At 47.4% G+C, this 21,130-nt stretch overlaps 1 protein-coding gene across 5 annotated transcripts in view; it reads left to right on the forward strand.

Annotated features, from left to right (window-relative positions):
• The first annotated feature begins 123 nt into the window (after positions 1-123).
• Positions 124-21,130, forward strand: part of Exosc10 (exosome component 10) — a 24,344-nt gene continuing 3,337 nt past the window's right edge. The window contains exons 1-23 of one of the 5 annotated variants that reach the window (XM_015501299.2): positions 124-290; positions 1,330-1,466; positions 2,620-2,743; positions 4,729-4,833; positions 5,382-5,547; positions 5,732-5,846; positions 7,064-7,139; positions 7,335-7,445; positions 7,707-7,850; positions 8,272-8,462; positions 9,803-9,959; positions 10,124-10,272; positions 10,726-10,776; positions 11,916-12,027; positions 13,752-13,802; positions 13,937-14,015; positions 14,118-14,224; positions 16,426-16,521; positions 16,751-16,825; positions 17,996-18,083; positions 19,100-19,173; positions 20,092-20,254; positions 20,845-20,906. In XM_015501299.2, coding sequence (XP_015356785.2) covers positions 2,621-2,743; positions 4,729-4,833; positions 5,382-5,547; positions 5,732-5,846; positions 7,064-7,139; positions 7,335-7,445; positions 7,707-7,850; positions 8,272-8,462; positions 9,803-9,959; positions 10,124-10,272; positions 10,726-10,776; positions 11,916-12,027; positions 13,752-13,802; positions 13,937-14,015; positions 14,118-14,224; positions 16,426-16,521; positions 16,751-16,825; positions 17,996-18,083; positions 19,100-19,173; positions 20,092-20,254; positions 20,845-20,906 — 2,295 coding nt within the window. In that variant the 5' untranslated portion in view covers positions 124-290; positions 1,330-1,466; position 2,620. Of the gene's footprint in view, positions 291-354; positions 548-1,329; positions 1,467-2,619; positions 2,744-4,728; positions 4,834-5,381; positions 5,548-5,731; positions 5,847-7,063; positions 7,140-7,334; positions 7,446-7,706; positions 7,851-8,271; positions 8,463-9,802; positions 9,960-10,123; positions 10,273-10,725; positions 10,777-11,915; positions 12,028-13,751; positions 13,803-13,936; positions 14,016-14,117; positions 14,225-16,425; positions 16,522-16,750; positions 16,826-17,995; positions 18,084-19,099; positions 19,174-19,355; positions 19,484-20,091; positions 20,255-20,844; positions 20,907-21,130 lie in introns of those variants that run through there. The other 4 variants (XM_048783611.1, XR_007340772.1, XM_048783610.1 and 1 more) reach the window with 4 other exon arrangements.

Raw genomic sequence — 21,130 nt, forward strand, 5'->3', positions numbered from 1 at the left:
GCACGGGCCCGCGGCCCCCTCGGAGGTGCCGCCTCGTCACCCCAGCATCCTTGCCCCAGAGCCGGGGCGCAGTATGAGGCCCTCCCTGTGGGCATGCGGGGCTCCTTGGAGTTACTTGTGTAGCGGCTCAAGTGGGAGCCGACCTCCGGCCAGGCTTAGGCCTTAGGGTGGCCCTTTCCGGCACTGCCAGCCCGGCAAGTTTGCCACGGGGCCTGCGGTCCCCGCTCCGCCGTCTGACCTGCGGTACCGTCCACTGCACTTCCTGGCCCCAGCAGGCCCCGAACCGCGAGGTGTGGTCCCGGGCGTCACCCACTACCACACCGCGACTTAATTTCCACTTCCTTTCTCATTTTTTGGCTGGCGGGAGACGTTTGTACACAAAACTGACATTTGGCCTACACGCGCCCGCCTCCTTGGTCAGTGAAGGGTCATTTCTCATTACCCAAGAGTTTCAGTAGAGTGCTGCTTGGTAGTCACTGAGCCAGTTGTAAATCGGTCATCGAGCGAGTCTGGAGGACGCTTGTGTTGATGTTAGGTGTTTGTCAAGGTAAAAACACAGAAGCACAGTAAATCTTGTATAGAGCACATGGATTTGAACTTGGGTAATAATAGCATTGATGTGCCAGGTGCTGTGGGAGGTGATTTTATTAACTCACTCAATCCTCACAGCAACTTGTGGGGTAGATACTTTTTATTATGCCCATTTTTCTGAGGAAGAAACCAAGGTCCAAATAAGTGGAATAACTTAACCAAAATCACAAATCATAGATGGTGGAGCCAAGATCAAACCTGGTCCATTTTAAATATGTTATTTTTTGTCTTTGGTCAGCAAGAGTCCACATACAAGATTATGTAGCCTAGTGACGTCACAGCTGTCTTAGTGTGTGTATACTGGTCTGTGTGATGGTGAAATCACCTAACAACGCAGAGGGACACATGGCTTTATATGGCTTTGTGTTGTTTTGTTTTTGCAGTACTAGGGATTGAACCCTGGGCCTCACAGTGCTAGGCAGGCTTTCTACCACTGAGCTATATCCCAGCCCTTGTATGTGTATGTGTTTTGTCACCGCCCCCCCCCCCCCCCCCCAGTCTTTCAGGAACATTGGCTCCAAACTGGGTTCTTTGGTTCATTGAATTCTCATGGCCCAGAACAGGACCGGGGGTAGAGTGGCACCAAGTGGGTTATTCATTATGCAGATAAGATTGGATGCCTATCACTTCTCTTCAGTACTGGTACAACATGCTGTATGGGCAGATCTTCCAACAGGGACTTGCTGAGCAAATGATGATCTGTGTTTTAAATGTGCTGTATCTTTGGGGTTTTGACAGTTCGCTCTTGGATCAGTGGTGGCAGTCACGAAGGCATCTGGAGGCTTACCACAGTTTGGTGATGAGTATGATTTTTATCGAAGTTTTCCTGGCTTCCAGGCATTTTGTGAGACACAAGGAGACAGGTTGCTTCAATGGTGAGTACTGTGTATTTTCTTGTATTAATGAAAGAAATGAAAACAAAGAGATGGATAATTTTTTTCTGAAATTTGTTTCTCCTCAATCATAATTTTGTGCACTATAAACAACGATGAAGGGCTGGGGATGTGGCTCAAGCGGTAGCGCGCTCGCCTGGCATGGGTGCGGCCCGGGTTCGATCCACAGCACCACATACAAACAAAGATGTTATGTCTGCCGAAAACTAAAAAGTGAATATTAAAATAATTCTCTCTCTCTCTCTTTAAAAAAAAAAAAAAAAAGAGTGAGGGTTGACTCCAGTCCTCACACCAGTATTAAAAATAAATAAACAACGATGAAATGTGAAAATGACACAGTATATTTTCGTTAGGGAAATAATTTTTAGTTTAACTTTTTTGTGTGTGTGGTGCTGGAGATTGAACCCCGGGGCCTCATGCATGTCAGGCAGATGCTTTACCACTGAGCTCCATTACCAGCCTTTTTTTCAATTTTATTTTATTTTGAAATAGGGTGTTACTGACTTGCATAGGCCGGCCTTGAACTTGTTCTGTCTCAGACTTCTGAGTAGCTAGAATTACAATTGTGCACCATTGCACACAGCTTAGTTTAACTTTTAAAAAATATATCAACTTTTGCACTTTTAGGCAGCAGATCTTTTTGAATTAATATGGAACTTGAAAATCAGTGTATTAGGACAGATAATACATAAACATTAATTTTGTTTAACTGTTGTGTGAAAAATTAGAAAAACTCACATTTGCCATGTTAAAACAATAAACACAGCATACATTATTAATATAGTATCATGTGACTGGGCGCAATGGCACATGCCTGGAATCCCGGCGGCTCAGGAGGCTGTAGCAGGAGGATTGCGAGTTCAAAGCCAGCCTCAGCAAAAGCAAGGTGCTAAGCAACTCAGTGAGACCCTGTCTCTAAATAAAATACAAAATAGGGCTGGGGATGTGGCTCAGTGGTTGAGTGCCCCTGAGTTCAATCCCCAGTGTGTACACACACACACACACACACACACATATATAAATATAAATATATATATATATAAATAAAATCATGTGTAAGAAGCTTTGAGATAAGTTTCTCCTTCAAATCATGAGATAAAGATGCACAGACTGACCTTGGCTTTCCTCTCCTTAGCATGAGTAGGGTGATGCAGTACCATGGGTGTCGCAGCAACATTAAGGATCGGAGCAAGGTGACTGAGCTGGAGGACAAGTTTGATTTATTAGTGGACACCAATGATGTGATTCTGGAGAGAGTGGTGAGTACTTTGCCAGACACTTCACTGACAAATGAAGAGTGTTTTATGAAAGCAAGGAGTAACCCAGGCACCTTAGAAAATGAAAAGGAAGTGAGTTTAGCATTTGGTACAGGTAATAACTTCTCCTTCTGATAATTGGCATCTTTTTCTTCAAAAATAACAACAGTTGTCTTTAATATATCACTGGCTTTAGGGCTGGGGATGTGGCTCAAGTGGTAGCACGCTCGCCTGGCATGCGTGCGGCCCGGGTTTGATCCTCAGCACCACATACAAACAAAGATGTTGTGTCCGCCAAAAACTAAAAAATAAATAAATAAATATTTAAAAAAAATATATATCACTGGCTTTAAAAAAAGAAAGAAAAAATCACTCCCTGGGGAAGCCTCTTTGTTTTTTTTTTAAATGTCTATGAATCCATTTTTCTGATTTGCAAATTCTGTTTGTATTGCAAGAGAGGCAGCCTCTGTACCAGCCCAGCCAAAATTTAGTTCTTTTTTGTTGTTTTTCACAATCTACCTCTAAGACCCCAACCTGCAGAATTGAAAGGAGATTCATATCTATCTAGGTCACTATCAATTTATTTCAAAAAACACAGGAGAGCATTATTTATAGAAATACTCACAGATCATCCAAGTAAGTCTAACCTTCAACTAGTGACAGCCCTGGAGATATTGACATCCTGCTCGCCTGTCTCAGGAGGTCATCTCTTCCCAGCCTAAATGCCCACAATCTTTTAGAGGAGTCTCATGTTTTATGACTTTAGGTCCTGCCATACTATCATCTGTCACGTGGGTGCATTTCTTTTAATAGTGCACAATCTGATTTTCCACACCTGTTTGTACACACTAGACAGGCTACCGTTATTCTCATTCTAACTAGTGTACTTCCCCTGGCACTCACCACGGCCCTGTACTGGGAACAAAACCCAGGGTTGTGTGCATGCTAGGCAAGTGCTATACCACTGAGCTACACCCTACACCTATACTTCTTTATTTAACAGACACAGTCTTCTATTTTTATTTTAGTGGCCACATTACATTGTAAAAACATATTTGGACATTCAGCCAAGTTCATAGTTATAGAGGGTCAATCAGGTCAGGAGTTAGTAATTACTGCCCTACCTGTCTGTGAACATATAATGCTTCAGTTGCTTGGTGTAACTCCCTAATCACCCCACCTCTCACACAGTGATGCACATTTGTGTGTGTGTATTCGCATGTGTGTGTGCATGGAGGGTGTAAGGCAAGTGCTCTACTTCTGAACCACAACCCCAACTCCCTAACTTTACCACTGAGCTACATCATCAACGTTTTTTGGTTTGGTTTGGTACTGAGAATTGAACTCAGGGGTGCTCAACCACTGAGCCATGTCCCCACCCCTTTTTCATATTTTATTTAGAGATAAGTTCTTGCTGTGTTGCTAAGTGCCTCGCTAAGTTGCTGAGGCTGACTTTGAACTCGCAATCCTTCTGCCTCAGCCTCCCAAGCTGCTGGGATTATAAGTATGCGCCACTGCACCTGGCCATCATCAACCTTTTTTACTTTAAAAAAAAAAAAAATGTCTCTGGGCTAGGATTGTGGCTTAGTGGTAGAGCACTTGCCTAGTACATCTGAGGTACCTGGGTTCAATCCTCAGCACCACATAAAAATAAATAAATAAGATAAAGGTATTGTGTCCATCTATAACTAAATAAAAAAATTTTAAAAAGTTTCACTAAGTTGCTAAGGCTGGCCTCAAGCTTGTGATCCTTCTGCCTATACCTCCCAAGTTGCTTGGATTATAGGTGTGCACTGTGGCCAAAAAAAAAGGTTATTTTTTGATTGACAAATAAAAACTGCATATACTTAAGGTATGTTTTCATATGTGCATTGATATGTACATATTCTCTCACATAATTCTGCAAATAAATTTCTTAAAAATGTCAGGGAATTAACTTTGCTAACCTCAAAAAGAAGATACTAACCTAATATCTCATTTGCTCTTAGGGTATTTTGCTGGATGAAGCATCAGGTGTGAATAAGCATCAACAACCTGTCCTCCCTGCAGGACTACAGGTCCCCAAAACAATAGTGTCCAGCTGGAACCGGAAGGTGAGGGCATCTTTTCAGTTTTGACGAGGGCCTTCGTGGAAGCTTTTCCATAGGGCTCTCGCCCACTCGAATGTGTACTTCTGACTTGCTGGGCAGAGCTGGCACTGCCTCATTTAGCTTGTTCTCATAAATATACAGAGCCTGACTCCACCCCTTCCACTTTGCACTCCTAGTCTCCCATGCACAGACATTCTAAATGAAATGAGTAGCTCTCAAAATGTTTTTATCTCCTTGGAAGACCATCAACTGGAATTTACTTTTTATTTATTTTTTTTTTTCCTGGTACTAAAGATTGAATGCAGGGGATGTACTACCACTGAGCTGCACCCCTAGTCCTTTTTATCTGTTATTAAAATTGTAAGATAGGATCTTACAAAGTTGCCAAGGCTAGCCTTAAACTTAGGATCCTCCTCAGGATCAGCCTTCCTCTTGCCTTAGCCTCCCAAGTCACTGGCATTATAAGCATGCACTACCATGCCTGGTTATAGTTTGCTTTTCTAACTCATCAGGTTGCTGTGGCATAAGACATTTGTATGCATTGATCACAGGCAGGAGAATATGGCAGGAAAGCAAAATCTGAAACTTTTCGACTACTTCATGCAAAAAACATTATCCGACCTCAACTCAAGTTTCGAGAGAAGATTGACAATTCCAACACTCCATTTCTTCCTAAGATCTTCGTCAAGCCCAATGCTCAGAAGCCGCTCCCTCCACGTGAGTATTGCACATGCTGCTGTGTGTGAATCTTCTCTTCCGTCTGATGCCAAAGGCAGCAAAGGGGTGAAGGTCTCTCTGCCTTCCTTTCTTCAGAGGGAGTCAGTGATACCCAGAAAGCTAGAAAAGACTTTAAGGTGTGTGTCCCTTTGTGATGGTGTTTTTGTCATGCTTGGGTCTCCAGCTCTTTCTAAAGAACGGCGGGAACGCCCCCAGGACCGTCCTGAGGACTTGGATGTACCCCCTGCCCTGGCGGATTTCATCCATCAGCAGCGAACCCAGCAGGTTGAGCAGGACATGTAAGAGATTGCCTGTGTCTAAACCTTCTACTCAAATTTTTGCTTCATTTTCACTTGGTTTCACTTTTATAAAATGTGTATGTGAAAAAGTCAAACAGGTGGTTTTTGCCTCATTCTCACACGAATATTAGCAACTGAGCATCCTGTTTGTGTTCACAGAGACCAACACAGCACTGTCCCAGGTAACCCTCACCAGGTACCAAGCAGTGGCAGGTACTCTAGCTCCCATTTGCTACGATATTAGAGATGCTGACTTCCCCGAGACTAGAACTGTAAACCCCCATTTTCTTCAAGTTGCCTTTCCCCCATGCTGCCCTGCTTTTTCACAGGAGGGATTCACCTTAAGGTGAGGCAAAGAATAGGGTTGTTCACTGGCAGCATTAGCATGTTGCGAAAACTTCACTTCAAATAGATAAATGGGCAGGAATGCTGCTTAGTGGCAGTGTGTGCCTCGCATGTGCAAGGCCCTGGGTTCAGTCTCCAGCATCAAAAACACAGCAAGAAGGTGCACACTTATAGTTCCAGCTACTTGGGAGGGTCACTTGAGCCCCTGAGCTTGAAACCAGCCCAGGCAACATTAAAAAGATCCCATCTCAAAAAAGGGAGAGAGAATAGACATATGGACTTTGGCATAATGAAGTTGGCTTTGGCCTCTTTCTCACACATAGCCAGGGGCTGTTTACATTCATTCCTTGCCCCCTCTCTGCACTATGAGGCCAGACTAAGTGCTGGAGAAATAGAGGGGATGAAAGGTAACTCTGCCCTCAAACTCACCACAGGCTTGGGGTGTTTATGCAAATACATGAGAGAAGAAGGGAAAAAACATTTAGCCCATGGTCAACCAGAATATTTGCCCCACTCTCTCTCAACTTCATCAGTTTATTTTTCCAAACCATAAGGAATTATGTATTTTTCATTTTTGTGTCATCTACAACACCAACCATCCAGTGTTTGCAAGAAAGTACTCACATGTTGGTCAAGTCTTGGTTCTTCAACTCTCCCTGAAGAAACAGACAAATTGTCCTGTGGTCAGGGCCATCACACATTGCCTTATTTATTTGATGCTCATGAATTATCACTGCACCAATGATGCTTTTGCAAAGGGAAGGTAGTTTCACAATGCTTGGTTCTCACTTGTTTTTACATGTAGTATCAGAACAGCTTTTCCTTTGACTGATGGATTTAATCAAATGGTTTCTTTTTGTTTTATTGATTAGGTTTGCACATCCTTATCAATATGAACTAGATCACTTCACACCCCCAGAGTCAGTGCTTCAGAAGCCACAACCCCAGGTTAGTGCCCAGTTATAGTGGTGTCAGAGGGTCCTGGGAAGAAGAGTCAAAGCAGATTATTTGATCTAATTTTGACTTTCCTTTAATAAGTTTAAAGTAGGGAGTTTAGGCCACTGCTTGGACTCATGGTTTGCTTGGTATTTTAGTGAGGGTGGTTTTAATATTCTTTTCTTTTTCTCACTGTACTTGCTCCAGTTGTACAGACCTGTAGAAGAAACACCCTGCCATTTTGTATCCTCCCTGGACAAACTTGTGGAACTCAACGAAAAACTCTTGAATTGTCAAGAATTTGCTGTAGACTTAGAGGTATCTTGTAATTGACCCTTGAGTGAAATTTTACATTTTCGGGAATTTACATTTTAGGAAATTAGCACAAATTTTAATGGAATTTTTTGCTGCTGTATAATTGATTTCAAAATTGGTGGAGGAGGAGCTGGGGCATAACTCAGTGGTAGAGCACATGCTGATTAGCATTCCTCAGCACCAAATATAAGTTAATAGATAAAACAGTTGGTAAAGGAAAGGCTAGCGGATACCATCCTCCCGTCCCCTCCCTCTCTGTCTTAGCACCACTCTTACAGGAGCTTCCTGGGACTCACCTGCCTGATGCAGATTTCCACCCGAACAGAAGACTTCATCGTGGACACCCTGGAGCTTCGCAGTGACATGTATATCCTCAATGAGAGCCTCACAGACCCAGCTATCGTTAAGGTCAGCCGGCCCTCTCCAGCTCCAGCATGTGAGGTGGGGTTGCAGTCTTTCACCTAGAGCACACGGTTAAAATAAATCGTGTCATTTCCTGCCCTGCACATGCTAACTGCTTGTCTCTAGCTTGCTGCCACTTGGAGCCATAAAGGTCATGTTAGCAGCTGCAGCCAAGAGCCTAATCCATCAGGATTGCGTGGACTTGAGGACTTGCTTAGAGCCAATAGAGCTGCTTCAGCCTGTAACCTTGTATAATAGAAGTACAGACAAAGGCTGGGCCCCAAATTAAAGGAAGCATTTAAAACCATATGCATCTTCATCTCCAGGCTGGCCTCCAATCCCAGGCGCTGATGGCCTTGAGGCAGCTTTGTCTTCAGAGACAAGGGGCTTCTGCTGGTGTATCACATGGCGTTGGTTTTGTTTTCAGGTCTTCCATGGTGCCGATTCCGACATTGAGTGGCTACAGAAAGACTTTGGGCTATACGTAGTGAACATGTTTGATACCCACCAGGCAGCACGCCTTCTTAACCTGGGCAGGCACTCGCTCGATCACCTGCTGAAACTCTACTGCAACGTGGAATCAAACAAGCAGTACCAGCTAGCTGACTGGAGGATACGGTTAGTTTGCACCTGGCCACCTGGCAGGAAGTGTGGGTGGCAAGAGCCAGGCCTGGGGTCCACTAACCTCTTGCCGGGAAGAATATGTTCAGGTTACTGCTTTATTTCAAATGAGTGTATTAGACTTTTCCTGGGAGTTTTTTGCAACACAAAAGCAATAGAAAAGTTTAGGATGGTAATGTAGAGTTTATGTCAGGTTGGTTGTTACACTCTGCTTCTTGGAAGTAGTGATTGAAAAAAGAAGCATGCCTTGTCAGCATTGACCAGTGCCAGTCTGCCTTGTTTGCAACTCTGCTGGCTCTAGCAGGGATGAGTTATCTCCTGAGGTGAGAGAAGGCTCAGGTGCGCAGTTGATTTAGTAGCACAGGGTTGTAGCAGTTTTACCCTGCTTTCTGGAAACCTTAGCCCCAAGTTTGATCATGGCTGGCTACCTCCCTGAGGTACCATGCCTTGTAAGATGCCTCTGAGCTTCTCTCCATTTCAACATATGTGAATTTCTAAATATTAACCAAATTTATTTGGACCAACAAAGTTCACATATGGGGGCTGGGGATGTGGCTCAAGCGGTAGCGCGCTCGTCTGGCATGCATGCGGCCCGGGTTCGATCCTCAGCACCACATACAAACAAAAGATGTTGTGTCTGCCGAAAACTAAAAAATAAATATTAAAATCTAAAAAAAAAAAAAAAAGTTCATATATGGTCTGGTGATGGCATCACCTGTAATTCCAGCTACTTAGGAGGCTGAGGTAAGAGGATACAATTTAGTAAGGCCCTGTCTCAAAAAATAAAAGGGCTAGGGATATGGCTTGGTGGTTAAGTATCCCTTGATTCAATCTCCAGGACAAAAAAATATATATTTAAAAAGACTATTAGGTTCAGGAGGACATACAGCTGGAGAGTCACCTTAGGGCTGCCTCCCTTTCCACCTGACTGTTAAAGTAAAGGTATGTCATATTAAGATGCAGGAAATGAGGCTGGGCACAGTGGCACACACCTGTAATCCAGCAGCTCAGGAGGCTGAGGCAGGAGGATCACAAGTTCAATGCCAGCTTCAGCAACTTAGGCCCTAAGCAACTTAGTGAGACCCTATCTCTAAATAAAATACAAAAAAGAGCTGGGGATGTATATGGCTTAGTGGTTAAGTGTCCCTGGGTTCAATTCCTAGTACCAAAAAAAAAAAAACCAATGCAAGAAATGTTGGTATGACCATAATAACTGGCTTTAAAAGACTCTTTGAAACCAGAAGGGTTCAAGAAAGCCCTAGCATCCGGTGAGTAGACAGAGTGGATTGCTGTCCCTGGGGCAGTAATCAGAACCAAGCCCTGTGTTTCAATTCTAGCCCTCTGCCTGAAGAAATGCTCAGCTATGCCCGGGACGACACCCATTACTTGCTCTACATCTACGACAGAATGAGGGTAGAGCTGTGGGAGCGAGGTGGAGACCAGCCCGTCCAGTTGCAGGTGGTGTGGCAGCGGAGCAGGGACATCTGCCTCAAGGTACAGCCTCACCAGGCCCACACAAGCCCCACAGTCAGCGCTCACTTCTGATTAGGATCTAGTTCTCACTTTTGTTCTTCACATCTGTGAAAAGAGCCAAACATTTTCAAGAGCCCAGGGCACAATTTTCAATCTATTGATCTTGCATATTTAACATTCTGTAGAAATTTGTCAAACCTATCTTCACTGATGAGTCCTACCTTGAACTGTATCGGAAGCAAAAGAAGCATCTCAACTCGCAGCAGTTGACAGCTTTCCAGCTGCTTTTTGCTTGGAGGGATAAAACAGCTCGAAGGGAGGATGAAAGTTACGGGTAAGGGAATCCAGAGTCCTTTAATCCTTTCTTCTAGGCCGGGCTTGTCTGACAGGAAAGGGACTTTGTAGCCCTGGGATGGAACCCAGGAGCACTCCACAATACTAAGCTACATCCACAGCAGTCTTTATTTACTCTTTTGAGACAGGTTCTCGCCAAGTTGCCCAGGTGGCCTTGCATTCACCCTGCTTCAGCCCCACGGGTCTGAAGGGGTGTGATGTGAGCCTCCACATCCACCTGGACTTTTTTTTTTTTTTTTCTTTCTTTTTTTTTTCTTTCTTCTACTGTGAAGGCTGGTTTTTGCCTCTGTGTTATAGCTGTGTGTGTGTGTGTGTGTGTGTGTGTGTGTGTTTTGCACATGCTGGGCAAGCACTCTGCCCCTGTGTCATGTCCCCAGCATCAAATGGAACTTACTAGCTGAATTTTTATGTTATCCCATGTGTTCTATTCCAGATACGTACTGCCGAACCACATGATGCTGAAGATAGCCGAAGAACTGCCTAAGTGAGTCTGGGCTTGTGAATGTGTTCCAACTGTCTCAGACCACGTGTCCTTCAGAGTTGGGCTTCTTGATTACTCTAACGCAAAGCTATTTACTCAGATTAGTGTACTAAATTCAGAAGGTAGCAAGTCCAAGAAATGGAAAATTACTGCCCAAGAGCTGCCATGTAAGAACTAAAACTTCTAAACTGGAATGTTTTAATAATTATGTCTTACGTTGTGTTTGAGTCTCTGGCAGCTACAGCAGCCACTTACAGAGAAAGAAAAAAATCTGATTTTCTCAGATGTACTTTCTTCCAAACTAACACCTCATAGCCGGTCATGGTGGCATACACCTGTAATCCCAGCTACTCAGAAGGCTGAGGCAGGAGGATCACAATTTCTAGGCCAGCCTGAGCAACTTAGCCAGATTCTAAGCAACTTAACAAGACCCTGTCTCAAAATAAAACATAACACATAAGGCGTGGGGTTCAATTCTCAGCACCACATAAAAATTAATAAATAAAATAAAGGTATTATGTCTGTCTACAACTAAATAATATATTTTTAAAAACTTTAAAAGTGGCGGATGCTGGGGATGTGGCTCAATGGTTAAACAACCGTGGATTCAATCCCTGATAACCAAAAAAAAAAAAAAAAGACCTCATGTTTTTAGGTTTTTTTGTGTTGTTGTTGTTTTGTTTTATACAAGGATTGAACCTAGGAACACTTTACCACTGAGCCACATCCCCAGACCTTTTTATTTTGTATTTTAAGACAGGGTCTTACTAAGTTGTTTAGGGTCTCAGCCTCTTAAATTGCTGGGATTATATATAGTTGTGCACCATGTGCCTGCAAGACCTCATGATTTTGAGCATTTTGTAATGTCACTTGAAGTATGAGTAAGAATCAGAATCCAATCTGTTGCGCATCCTGTAGAGCTGAGAACCAGCAGTGCCAGGGTGTCTGTTTCCAGCTCTCCCGTGTGTGGACTCAGGCCAGAGAGGGCCTAATGTAAGCATTGGCCTGGCTGCCTTCCTGTCATCTCTCTTCTGGTTCTTTAGCTTAGCCATGGACCCTGGCTTTTCCCAGTCATTATTCTCTTGGGAAGTCACTAAGGATTGTTTCTAAAGTGAGTTGAGCATGTTCTCCCTTGTCTTCAGGGAACCGCAGGGCATCATAGCTTGCTGCAACCCAGTACCGCCTCTTGTACGACAGCAGATCAATGAAATGCATCTTTTAATCCAGCAGGCTCGAGAGATGCCCCTGCTCAAGGTAAGAATCCCAACTCAACAGGTTGTTCATCCTGCTAACTCTTGGAAGTAGGTGTGTCCTTTTGGATTTAGCTGCCTTTTTTTTTTTTTTTTTTCATGTTTGTGGTGCTGGGGGTCAACCAGAACCTTACACATGCTAGACAAGCACTCTACCACTGAACTTCACGCCCAACCTGTGCGTTACTTTATGATAGTTGAAAGATAAAATTCTTCCCAATACCACACATATTAAAAAGGAGCTAAAATTCATCCTGATCATTTTATGACATTATCTTTGCTGATCTGACAGCCAGTAGCATCTAGTGGCTGGGCTAATTAGCTGTTGTTGTAAGGCAGTTAATCTGGCAGAATGTGATGAGGTGAGGATCTCAGTACAGGGAGCTCATGTTGGAAGCCCAGCAATGGCCCAGATGTTAAGTCTTGAGAGTGCTCTGAGAGTGTGTGGTTGTCACGGAATGGAAAGAACAGATATAGGGGGTACCAGAACGAAAGATCAGAGGGACTTTGTAACAGGTGCCAGTTTTTCTTCAACATGAAGTATGTAGACCTGTTACCTAAACTGAATTTGGGGCCTGATGAAGGTGGAATCCAAGACCATTTTCTCCACATTCAAAACCTAGGTGATTGGGAAGGTAGGAAGTGGGAATTTAGGGCGAGGGTAGAGCTTGGTGGAAGAGCACTTGGCCAGCATGTGTAAGGCCCTGGGTTTCATCCCCAGCACAGCAAAAAAAAAAAAAAAAAAGAAAGAAAAAGAAAAAAAATCGGAGATTCAGAAAAAGAATATATGTGAAGGAGAGGCTGAAGTTTAGACAGACTCGGGGAAAGTGACACGGCCCCTGCAACACAGGTATCCACAGGATGGTGAAGTGCAAAGTGCACAGGAGTAGGGACATGAGCATGTCTCGTGGGTCCTGGAGACATGACAGCATGTCTTGATTTGAGGCTTTTTGTTTCACCTTTTTTTTTTTTTAATATTTATTTATTTATTTTTTAGATGTAGATGGACAATGCCTTTATTTTTATGCGGTGCTGAGGATCGAACCCGGGTCCCGCCCGTGTTAGGCGAGCGCTTTACCGCTGAGCCACAATCCCAGCCCTTGTTTCACCTTCTTAATTGGCTTTACCTTCCATTATGTGGTTGGGCAGCAAATCATTCCATAAAACAGCATGCGTTCTCTTGGTTTATAATACTGGGACAGTTTTCAATGTGTTGGCTCAGTAGTAATAGCAGCATGTGGTAGTTTTTTTGAAAGATAATTGGCCCAGAAAGACTGAAAATCAAAGAAGAATCTGAACATGAACACATTGGCACTTGTCATGTTAAAATGTCTTTCTGAGGGCCAGGGGCTGTGGCTCATGGTCGAGTGGTTGCTTAGCAGGTACAAGGCCCTGGGTTCCATCCCCAGCACCTCAAGAAAGAATATAAATGTCTTTCTTAGCTCTGCAGTTTGTCTAAGTAGAGGGAGCCCCAGACCGCTACAGAAGACACTCTTGCAGGCTGTTTGGAATCTTTCCTGTGGTGCCTCATCGTGATAAAGAGCTCAGTTCTTTGATTGCACAATTCCTGAGCACCAGATATCTGTAGTGCCAGGCACTGGGAGGGATGAGGACGCAGCAGTCTTTCTGGGTTCTAGAGAAACACGTCCCCGGGAACCACAGTCTGCGGGGAGACGTGTCCTCAAGCTTATGCAGCCTCCCTCACTGCCCCTTGTCTTTCCTCCTTAGTCTGAAGCAGCAGCTGGAGTGAAGAAGAGCGGGCCGCTGCCCAGTGTCGAGGTGGAGTGTCATTGCCTCTGTCCCCGTGGTGGGTGGAGGGGACAGCCATCAGAGTCCATGTACACAAACCTTACGGGCCAGCTCCTGCTGCTTCCAAGATTTACGTGTGGCCTGCTGGTTTTGTTTTGATGCAGAGGTTGGAGAATGTTCTCTTTGGCCCTCATGACTGTTCCCATGCCACTCCAGATGGCTACCCAGTCACCCCCACTGCCAGTAAGTAGAAACCCCTGGGCTCAGGAAGAGTGGGGTTGGCACGGCTCAGAGCCACTCTGCTTCAGGCCACGGGCTTTGACCTTCCTGACTTCATGCGGCTAGGGTCTGTGCCAGCTCAGAAACAGTCGGACCTCTTCACTAACCAAAAAGAGGAGACCTTGCTGGATACCAAATGCCTTCTCGCCACAGCCGTCATCACATTGTTTAATGTGAGTAACAGGAAGCTCCGGTGAGGTGAGGTAGCTTTGTGGGTATTGTGGGGTTCGTCCAGCAGGCTGTCTGCCAGGAGCATTCACACACCTGGGAGACTAACACCAGAGTGAAACTGCAGCGGAAGGAGAGGTGCAGGGAGACAACGCTCCAGGGAGGTCATCTGCAGGACACGCCCGGGCTTCCCCTCAAGGGAAAGCTGCCCAGTAGGGGGGAGGGTGTGGCTGAGGTGACAGATGCAGAGCTTTCAGACACAGCCACCAACAGGGACTGTCCATCTCGATGTCTTGAGCAGGGGCATCTCTCAAGCCTACTGGATTAAAAGATGCATTTCATTGATCTGCTCAATCCCATGTTCCCACCTGACATGAACCCAGGCCAAATACCCAGCAGTGTCCCTAACACCTCCCTGAGGATGCCGAGTAGGATCACAGCCCTCTGTCAAGGCCAGAGCCAAAACCTCCTCCCTTGAACCAGCTTCTCTGCCATCTCCATCTTTCCAACTGCTCAGGACAAAACCCTCTGGCATCCAAGGCTCCTCCTTCCTGTCACCTGCCACATCCAACTCACTGTCTGTCTAATCAAATATGGAGTCTGTGCTGTGTGCACCTTCCTGCCTGTGCCCAGCACTGTACTCTCCAAGAAGAACAGACTTTGCCAATGGTTTGCACTGTGGTTCCTGAGAAGTGAGGTGCAGCCAAGGCAGGTCTGTGGAGTGGTCATAGCAGTTAGTGACACTGTTTTGGAGACTCCGTGTCACTCACCTGGGGAGGGCCCTGTTCCCAGAACATGTTGAGCTGTGACAGAGCCTTCCTGCTCACACCCCTGGGCTCCTTGTTTCCACCAGTGATTGGAGATCCAGGTTCCTCACAAAAGGAAGGCTGAGTACATGAGCTGGTCAGGATGGGTGAGTGTTCAAAAAACCAGAGATAAGAGCAGAACATGCAGGGGCAACTCTGGGCACCATAGCAGGTGGAGTACTGGGAACAAGAGATTTTTCAGAAAGAAAGAACTGAGAAGAATCTTGCCTGTTGGAAAGACAGTCATCAAGCTTGCCAAATGTTCAGATGACAAAAACTAAGTAGTATAGGAGGTTACAGGAGTAAATTTGTAGTCACCCCTTCATGCCAGAATGTTGGACAAAGCCAAGATGAAATGTCTCTTGTAAAATGTACTACCTTGAACTTCACTTCCTTTTTAACGTAATTACATGAATTTAGATGGGATCTCGCTTTGGCAGCTCATGGGAAAAGAGTCAGGCTGGGATGTAGCTCAGTTGCAGAGCACATGCTCAGCCCTGGGTTCAGTTCCCAGCACTGCAGAAGAGGGCGGGGAAGCCTAGGAGCTTCAGTTGACCACAAGGTAGCATCAGCCGTCCGGAGGCTCAGCAGTGAGCATGAGCACAGATTCTAGGCTGCATTGACATGGAAGTGCTGTTTAGTCAGAAGGGGCTGTGGTCTCCCTTGACTCCGCAGAACAGGGAGCATAATTTAATTGATTTCCCATAAAGATCCATAATTACCTTTCCTATGTCAGTAAATACCTCCGGCCCGGCCTGCGGATGCACACCTGTAATCCTTGCAACTGGGGAGGCTGAGGCAGGAGCATCACAAGTTCAAAGGCCAGCCTCACCAATTTAGCCAGACCTTGTCTCAAAAAAGTAAAGAAGACTAGAGAGGGCTGGGGCTGGGGCTCAGCAATAGAGCGCTTGCCTTGCATGTGTGAGGCTTTGGGTTCGATCCTCAGCAACACATAAAAATAAAGATTAAAAAAAAAACAGAGGACTAGACATTTGGCTCAGTTGTAGAGGACCCCTGGGTCCAATCCCCAAGTACTACACAGAAAAAAAGCCTTTAAGCTTTCGGGCCAGGCAGGTGTCGGGTTAAATCTTTGTCTTGCCACTGCTAACCACAAGGCTCTGGAAGACTTCTGTAGCTGCTCCAAGCCTCAGTGAGAGGCTGCGAGACGAGAGCAGTACCTTGTGCCTCATAGGTTGTGGGGACACGGAGAATTTATCAAGTCAACAGATTAGTTTTGCAGCCCTATGAGGTGCTGTTACAGGCACAGGGCCTTGTACACAGGAAGGCTTAAGGACTAGCTGCTATTACTAATGTCACTGTTGTTCTTTTTCTCTTGTTTGCATCCTGATGTCACATATGGTCATGGTTATAAGTGATTGGAGTTTTGTCTGTCCCTGTAGGAACCTACTGCTGAGGAAAATGGAAAGAGTCCATTAACAGTTGCTCAGAAAAAAGCCCAGAACATAATGGAGTCCTTTGAAAACCCATTTAGGATGGTGAGTCCTGGCCTGTGTGCTCCCGGCTGGTGTGCCTTTTACCTGAAAAGAAACAGCGGATCTCTGGGGAGGGAAGCCTGTGAGTCCAGTGTGTCACTTGTCCTCAGCGTCCTGGCTGGGACTATGAGTTAAGGCCTTCTAAGTGACCCCAGCAACCGTCCTGTGAGCACCCTGACTGGGCCCACGTGCCATCTCCCAGCAGTTCCCACAACTGTCTCCCTTTCCACAGTTCCTGCCTTCGCTAGAGCACCGGGGCCACATCTCTCAGGCAGCAAAGCTCGATCCGTCCTCGAAGATCTATGAAGTAAGTGGATTCGGCACCTTTTCTAAGTGCAATTCACAAAGAAAGGGGACTTCTTAATTATTTAAACTAGGTTTCTGTTTTAGAGAGGTTCCATGTGGATGGGCTTGTGATCTTCTGTGGGTGCAAAAGCCCTTTCTGTCTAAGCATTGCTTCTAGGAAGAGAAGCTTCAAGAGGTAGACTTCAGGCAGAATTTCAGGCTCTCCAAAACACTTGGAAACCTTTTAAGAAACAGGTTTTGGACTGGTCTGTGGCTCCTGGCATGTGGGAGGCCGAGGTTCCATCCCCAGCATTGCAAGAAAAGATTTTGTCTTGTGGTGTTCGTAACTGAGATTTAAAATGTAAAAAGTGTGCACAGCATTAACGTGCAGCTTGATGCAGTTTTGCACTGTGTGTCACTCTCAGCTCTTAGAGCGCAGCTGAAGCTTTCAGACCCCCTGCCTCCACTGTTTGGTGTGTTTAGCAGCATTGTGAATACGAGCCCTTGTGCTGGGCCCCCGCCAGGGACACATTAACTGAAAGCCCCTTCTCCCTGCGGAAGCTCCACTCTCACAGCAAAGCCCAGGGCCCCCCTTGGCAGCACAGATGTCAGCAGGTGACTCCCTGACAGGTCTTGGCCGTGGTGCCAAGGGTCCACCTGCTGGTGTTGGAGTTGGGGGTCAGGTCGAGCTGTGCCTTCTCCCTTCTCCCTGCTAATTGTGGCACGAGCAGCTGTCTGTGCTTGCTGCCCTTGTGTGGCATCACCCAGATGTGTTCCAGCACCACAGCTGACAGCAGGTCACACAGAACAGCGGGACTTGCCTTGACTCCCAGCTCCACCACTCCCTAATCACGTCCCTCCCAAGGCACAGAGCCTCCCAGGCCTGTTCCCTTGCCTCTGAAGGGATGGTGGTGACGGTAGCTCTGTCCCAGTGTGACGAAGGCATTGAAGGAGCTGCTGGGTGTGCAGCCTCTAGCCTAGCGCCGGGGATGCAGTTGCACTTTGTCCTTGTCAATAAGGATCTTATAAATAAAGGCCAGCAGGAAACTTGGTTTTTGTGTCCTTGGATGGGGAACTTCTGACTTGGAACGAGTGGCGCTGGTAGGTCAGCGTGCCCGCCCCTGCCTCGTGGAGGAGGCGCTCTGAGATGGCTGCGCTGGGAGTGTTTTTGCCTTGTCTGTTTTCATTATAGATCAGCAACCGTTGGAAGCTGGCCAGCCAGGTTCAGGTACAAAAAGAACCTAAAGAAACTGCCAAGAAGAAGGCAGCTGAGCAAACAGGTAGCCTCACTTCCTTGTAAACGCAGTGTTTGATAAGGACAGCCCTCGCACGTCAGGCACTTGACTCAGTCGTTTCACAAAGTGTGAAAGAACAGTGACCACGACAGGCCCAGCCCCGCCTCAGGCAGCCTGCCTCGGCAGGATGGACAGTAGACAGCAAATGTGTGTTCTGGGGAAAGCACGGAGGTGCCTGCGGGAGAGGCGAGGAAAGTGGTGCCGTCGCCACTGGGCCGTGGCTGGAGCAGGCAGCCTAACCAACGTGACATTGAGCCAAGTCCTGGAGCGATTAGGGGAGGAGGGTCTGGACCAACCTTGACCTCGCAGCGAGTCCCAGGGCCCAGGTGGCAGCTTCCTGAGCATTCTCAAGGAGTGCCAAGGCTGCCCATAGCAGCAGCACAGAGGCTGGGAAGAGGGACGGAAGACGGGACCCCAGGCAGGGCATGGGAAAGACCCGCTTTCACCCTGAGTGGGTTGGGAAGCAGCAGAGGGGCTTCTGTGTCGCAGGTCCCTCGGGCTGTCATGTTGCAGTGGGTTGTAGAGGGAAGGCGGGACCTGCTGGGAGACACCCAGGGACCAGGTGAGCAGGAGGGGAGGGGTTGTTTGGACCCCGATATGCCCCATAGCAGAAACTCAGCCTTTGGCAGTGAGTTGGATGTGGCAGGTGACAGGAAGGAGGAGCCTTAGATGCCAGAGGGTTTTGTCCTGAGCAGTTGGAAAGATGAAGACAGCAGAGGAGTTGGTTCAAGAGAGGAGGTTTTGGTTCTGGCCCTGACAGAGGGCTGTGATCCTACCCAGCATCCTCAGGGAGGTGTCAGGGACACTGCTGGGTATTTGGCCTGGGTTTATGGGAGAGGAGCAGGCAGGTGGGAACATGGGATTGAGCGCCCAGGTGCAGGTGAGATCAGCCAAGCTGAGCCCGCTGCAGGAGCCAGTGGGCAGGAGGGCAGCTGTGCTCACCGCCAGGGCTGGAGAGCTGGCTCCGGGTTGGCAGCTCCACGGACTGTTCTTTCTTGCAGCCGCCCGGGAACAGGCAAAGGAAGAGTACAAAGCCGCAGCGGAGCAGGCCACCTCTGTGCGCCAGCAGGCAGTGGTATGTGCTGGCTTCTCTTACCTGTGAGAAACAGGACGCCCTGTTGCGGTCAGGCTCTCCCTGATCATCTGAGGAGGGGTCCCCTGTGCATCAGAGGAAGTGGTGACTCCCGGCACCTTGGCTCTTCAGCTGGTGCCTGCCTCATCTCCCCTCAAGCAGGTTGATGCTGTCCTTTCCCTTAGATGGCGCCTCCTGCTACTGATAGCAAATCTGCCAGAAGGCCCTTCTGTGGGTGGCAGTGTGGCCCCGGGAAATGCTTCATTCTCACCACCCCCCAGAGCACTCTGGAATTCTAACCCCTACCTTTCTTAATGACTGACATCACTGTCCAGGTAGGAACTTGTTCCTGCTGGCACTGGCCAAGTGAGAGTGTCCTGAAGTGCCAGGCTGCTCGTACCCAGCCATGGCCTCTCCCCCCACCAAAGCCATGTTTATATGATACAGGCAGCTGAGTCCCCAGCTGATAGAGATTGAGCCTCCCAACCTGATCCAAATCTGAAATGCTCCCAAATCCAAACTCCCTGAGCAGGCACACGCCACCACAGGGGAACATTCCACACCTTCGAACCTTAGCTTGTGCCAAAAATCGTTTAGCATACTGTGTCCAGTCCCGTTGAGCTGTGTGCATAGGGGCATAGGAAGCACAGAAGAGGGCTGGGGGGGCATGCCTGGAGCCCTCTGCAGTAGGCTCACTCCGTCTACTGCAGAAAAGAAAATGAAACAAATGATTCTGGTGTTTAGACTTGGGCCCCATCCTAAGGTGCCCCATCATGTAATGTGTAGATGTTCCCCCAGAAATCCAAACTCCACAACCTGTGGCCCAGGCATTTCTAGGCCCTCCTCACCTGTCACCGAAGCGGCAGGTCTTCCCCTCTCAGGCACTTCCTGCTTCCCTCCCTGGGTGTGCTCGCCCTGCAGCTAGAGCATGCTGCTAAGAAGAGAGAGCGAACAACAAGCGACCCGAGGACCCTGGAGCAGAAACAGGAGAAGAAACGACTCAGGACTTCCAAGAAGCCAAAGGACTCAGAAAAAGATTTTACCCCTTTTGACTACAGCCAGTCGGACTTCAAGGCTTTTGCTGGTGAGGACAGGACTGGGGCCCCACTCTGGGACATCTGGCCATTCGAGGTGGGAGGAAGCTGTCCAGTGAAGAAGGCACAGTTTAGGCACAGCAAGCCCTGCCCAGGACGTGGCCGTGGCCAGTGACTGCCAGAAGCCCCCTTCCCCAGAACTAGCTCTCAGCCCTCCGTGTGACTAATGGCTTCGTCCTTTCTCACAGTCACTTGTGCCCAGAACACACACACATACACACACTCACAGGTATTGTTGATTGAAAGCACCTGAAGCCCAAACTCCTGGCTCCCTCTAGCTGCCTCCAGGGCAACACAGCCCTTGGAGGAGCAAGAGAGCAGGACAGTCCACACGGGGACTTCATCAGGAGCCCCTGTCCCTGCCTATGGCGCTGGATCTTGATGTCAGAGGAGCCACCTGCCCCTAACAGCCTGGAAACAGGTCTGTGAGAACTAAGCCTGGTCTCAGCAGCAGCGATTGGAAACATTAACTTATGTCATCGCAAAGCAGGTGGCAGGCTGGCCGCCAGCAGTCTGAACCCCGGGCGGGCCCTGTCTTAAGCTCCTTGCCTCAGCGCTGGCCTCATCTCTTACCTTGCAGGAGACAGCAAACCCAAACCTTCCTCCCAGTTTGACCCCAGTAAGCAAGCCGTGTCTGGCAAGGTAAGGCCGCACCAGGAGCGCTGCGCTCCCCGCAGTCTTGGTTCAGCCCCTCTGCTGGGAGGGTGCTCCATCCAGCAGTCCTCTTCCTCTGTGGCTTCTCCTGCTCCTTCCTTCCGAGGGGAGATGGCACCTAGCAGCTGCTTCCGCCATTTTTTAAAAGTGGCTATAAAAGATGGCGCGCAGTTGTTTGTTGTCTTTTTTTTTTTTTTTTTTTTTTGTTTTTT

The sequence above is a fragment of the Marmota marmota genome, unplaced genomic scaffold (assembly GCF_001458135.2).
Source record: "Marmota marmota marmota unplaced genomic scaffold, marMar, whole genome shotgun sequence".
Classification (NCBI taxonomy): domain Eukaryota; kingdom Metazoa; phylum Chordata; class Mammalia; order Rodentia; family Sciuridae; genus Marmota; species Marmota marmota.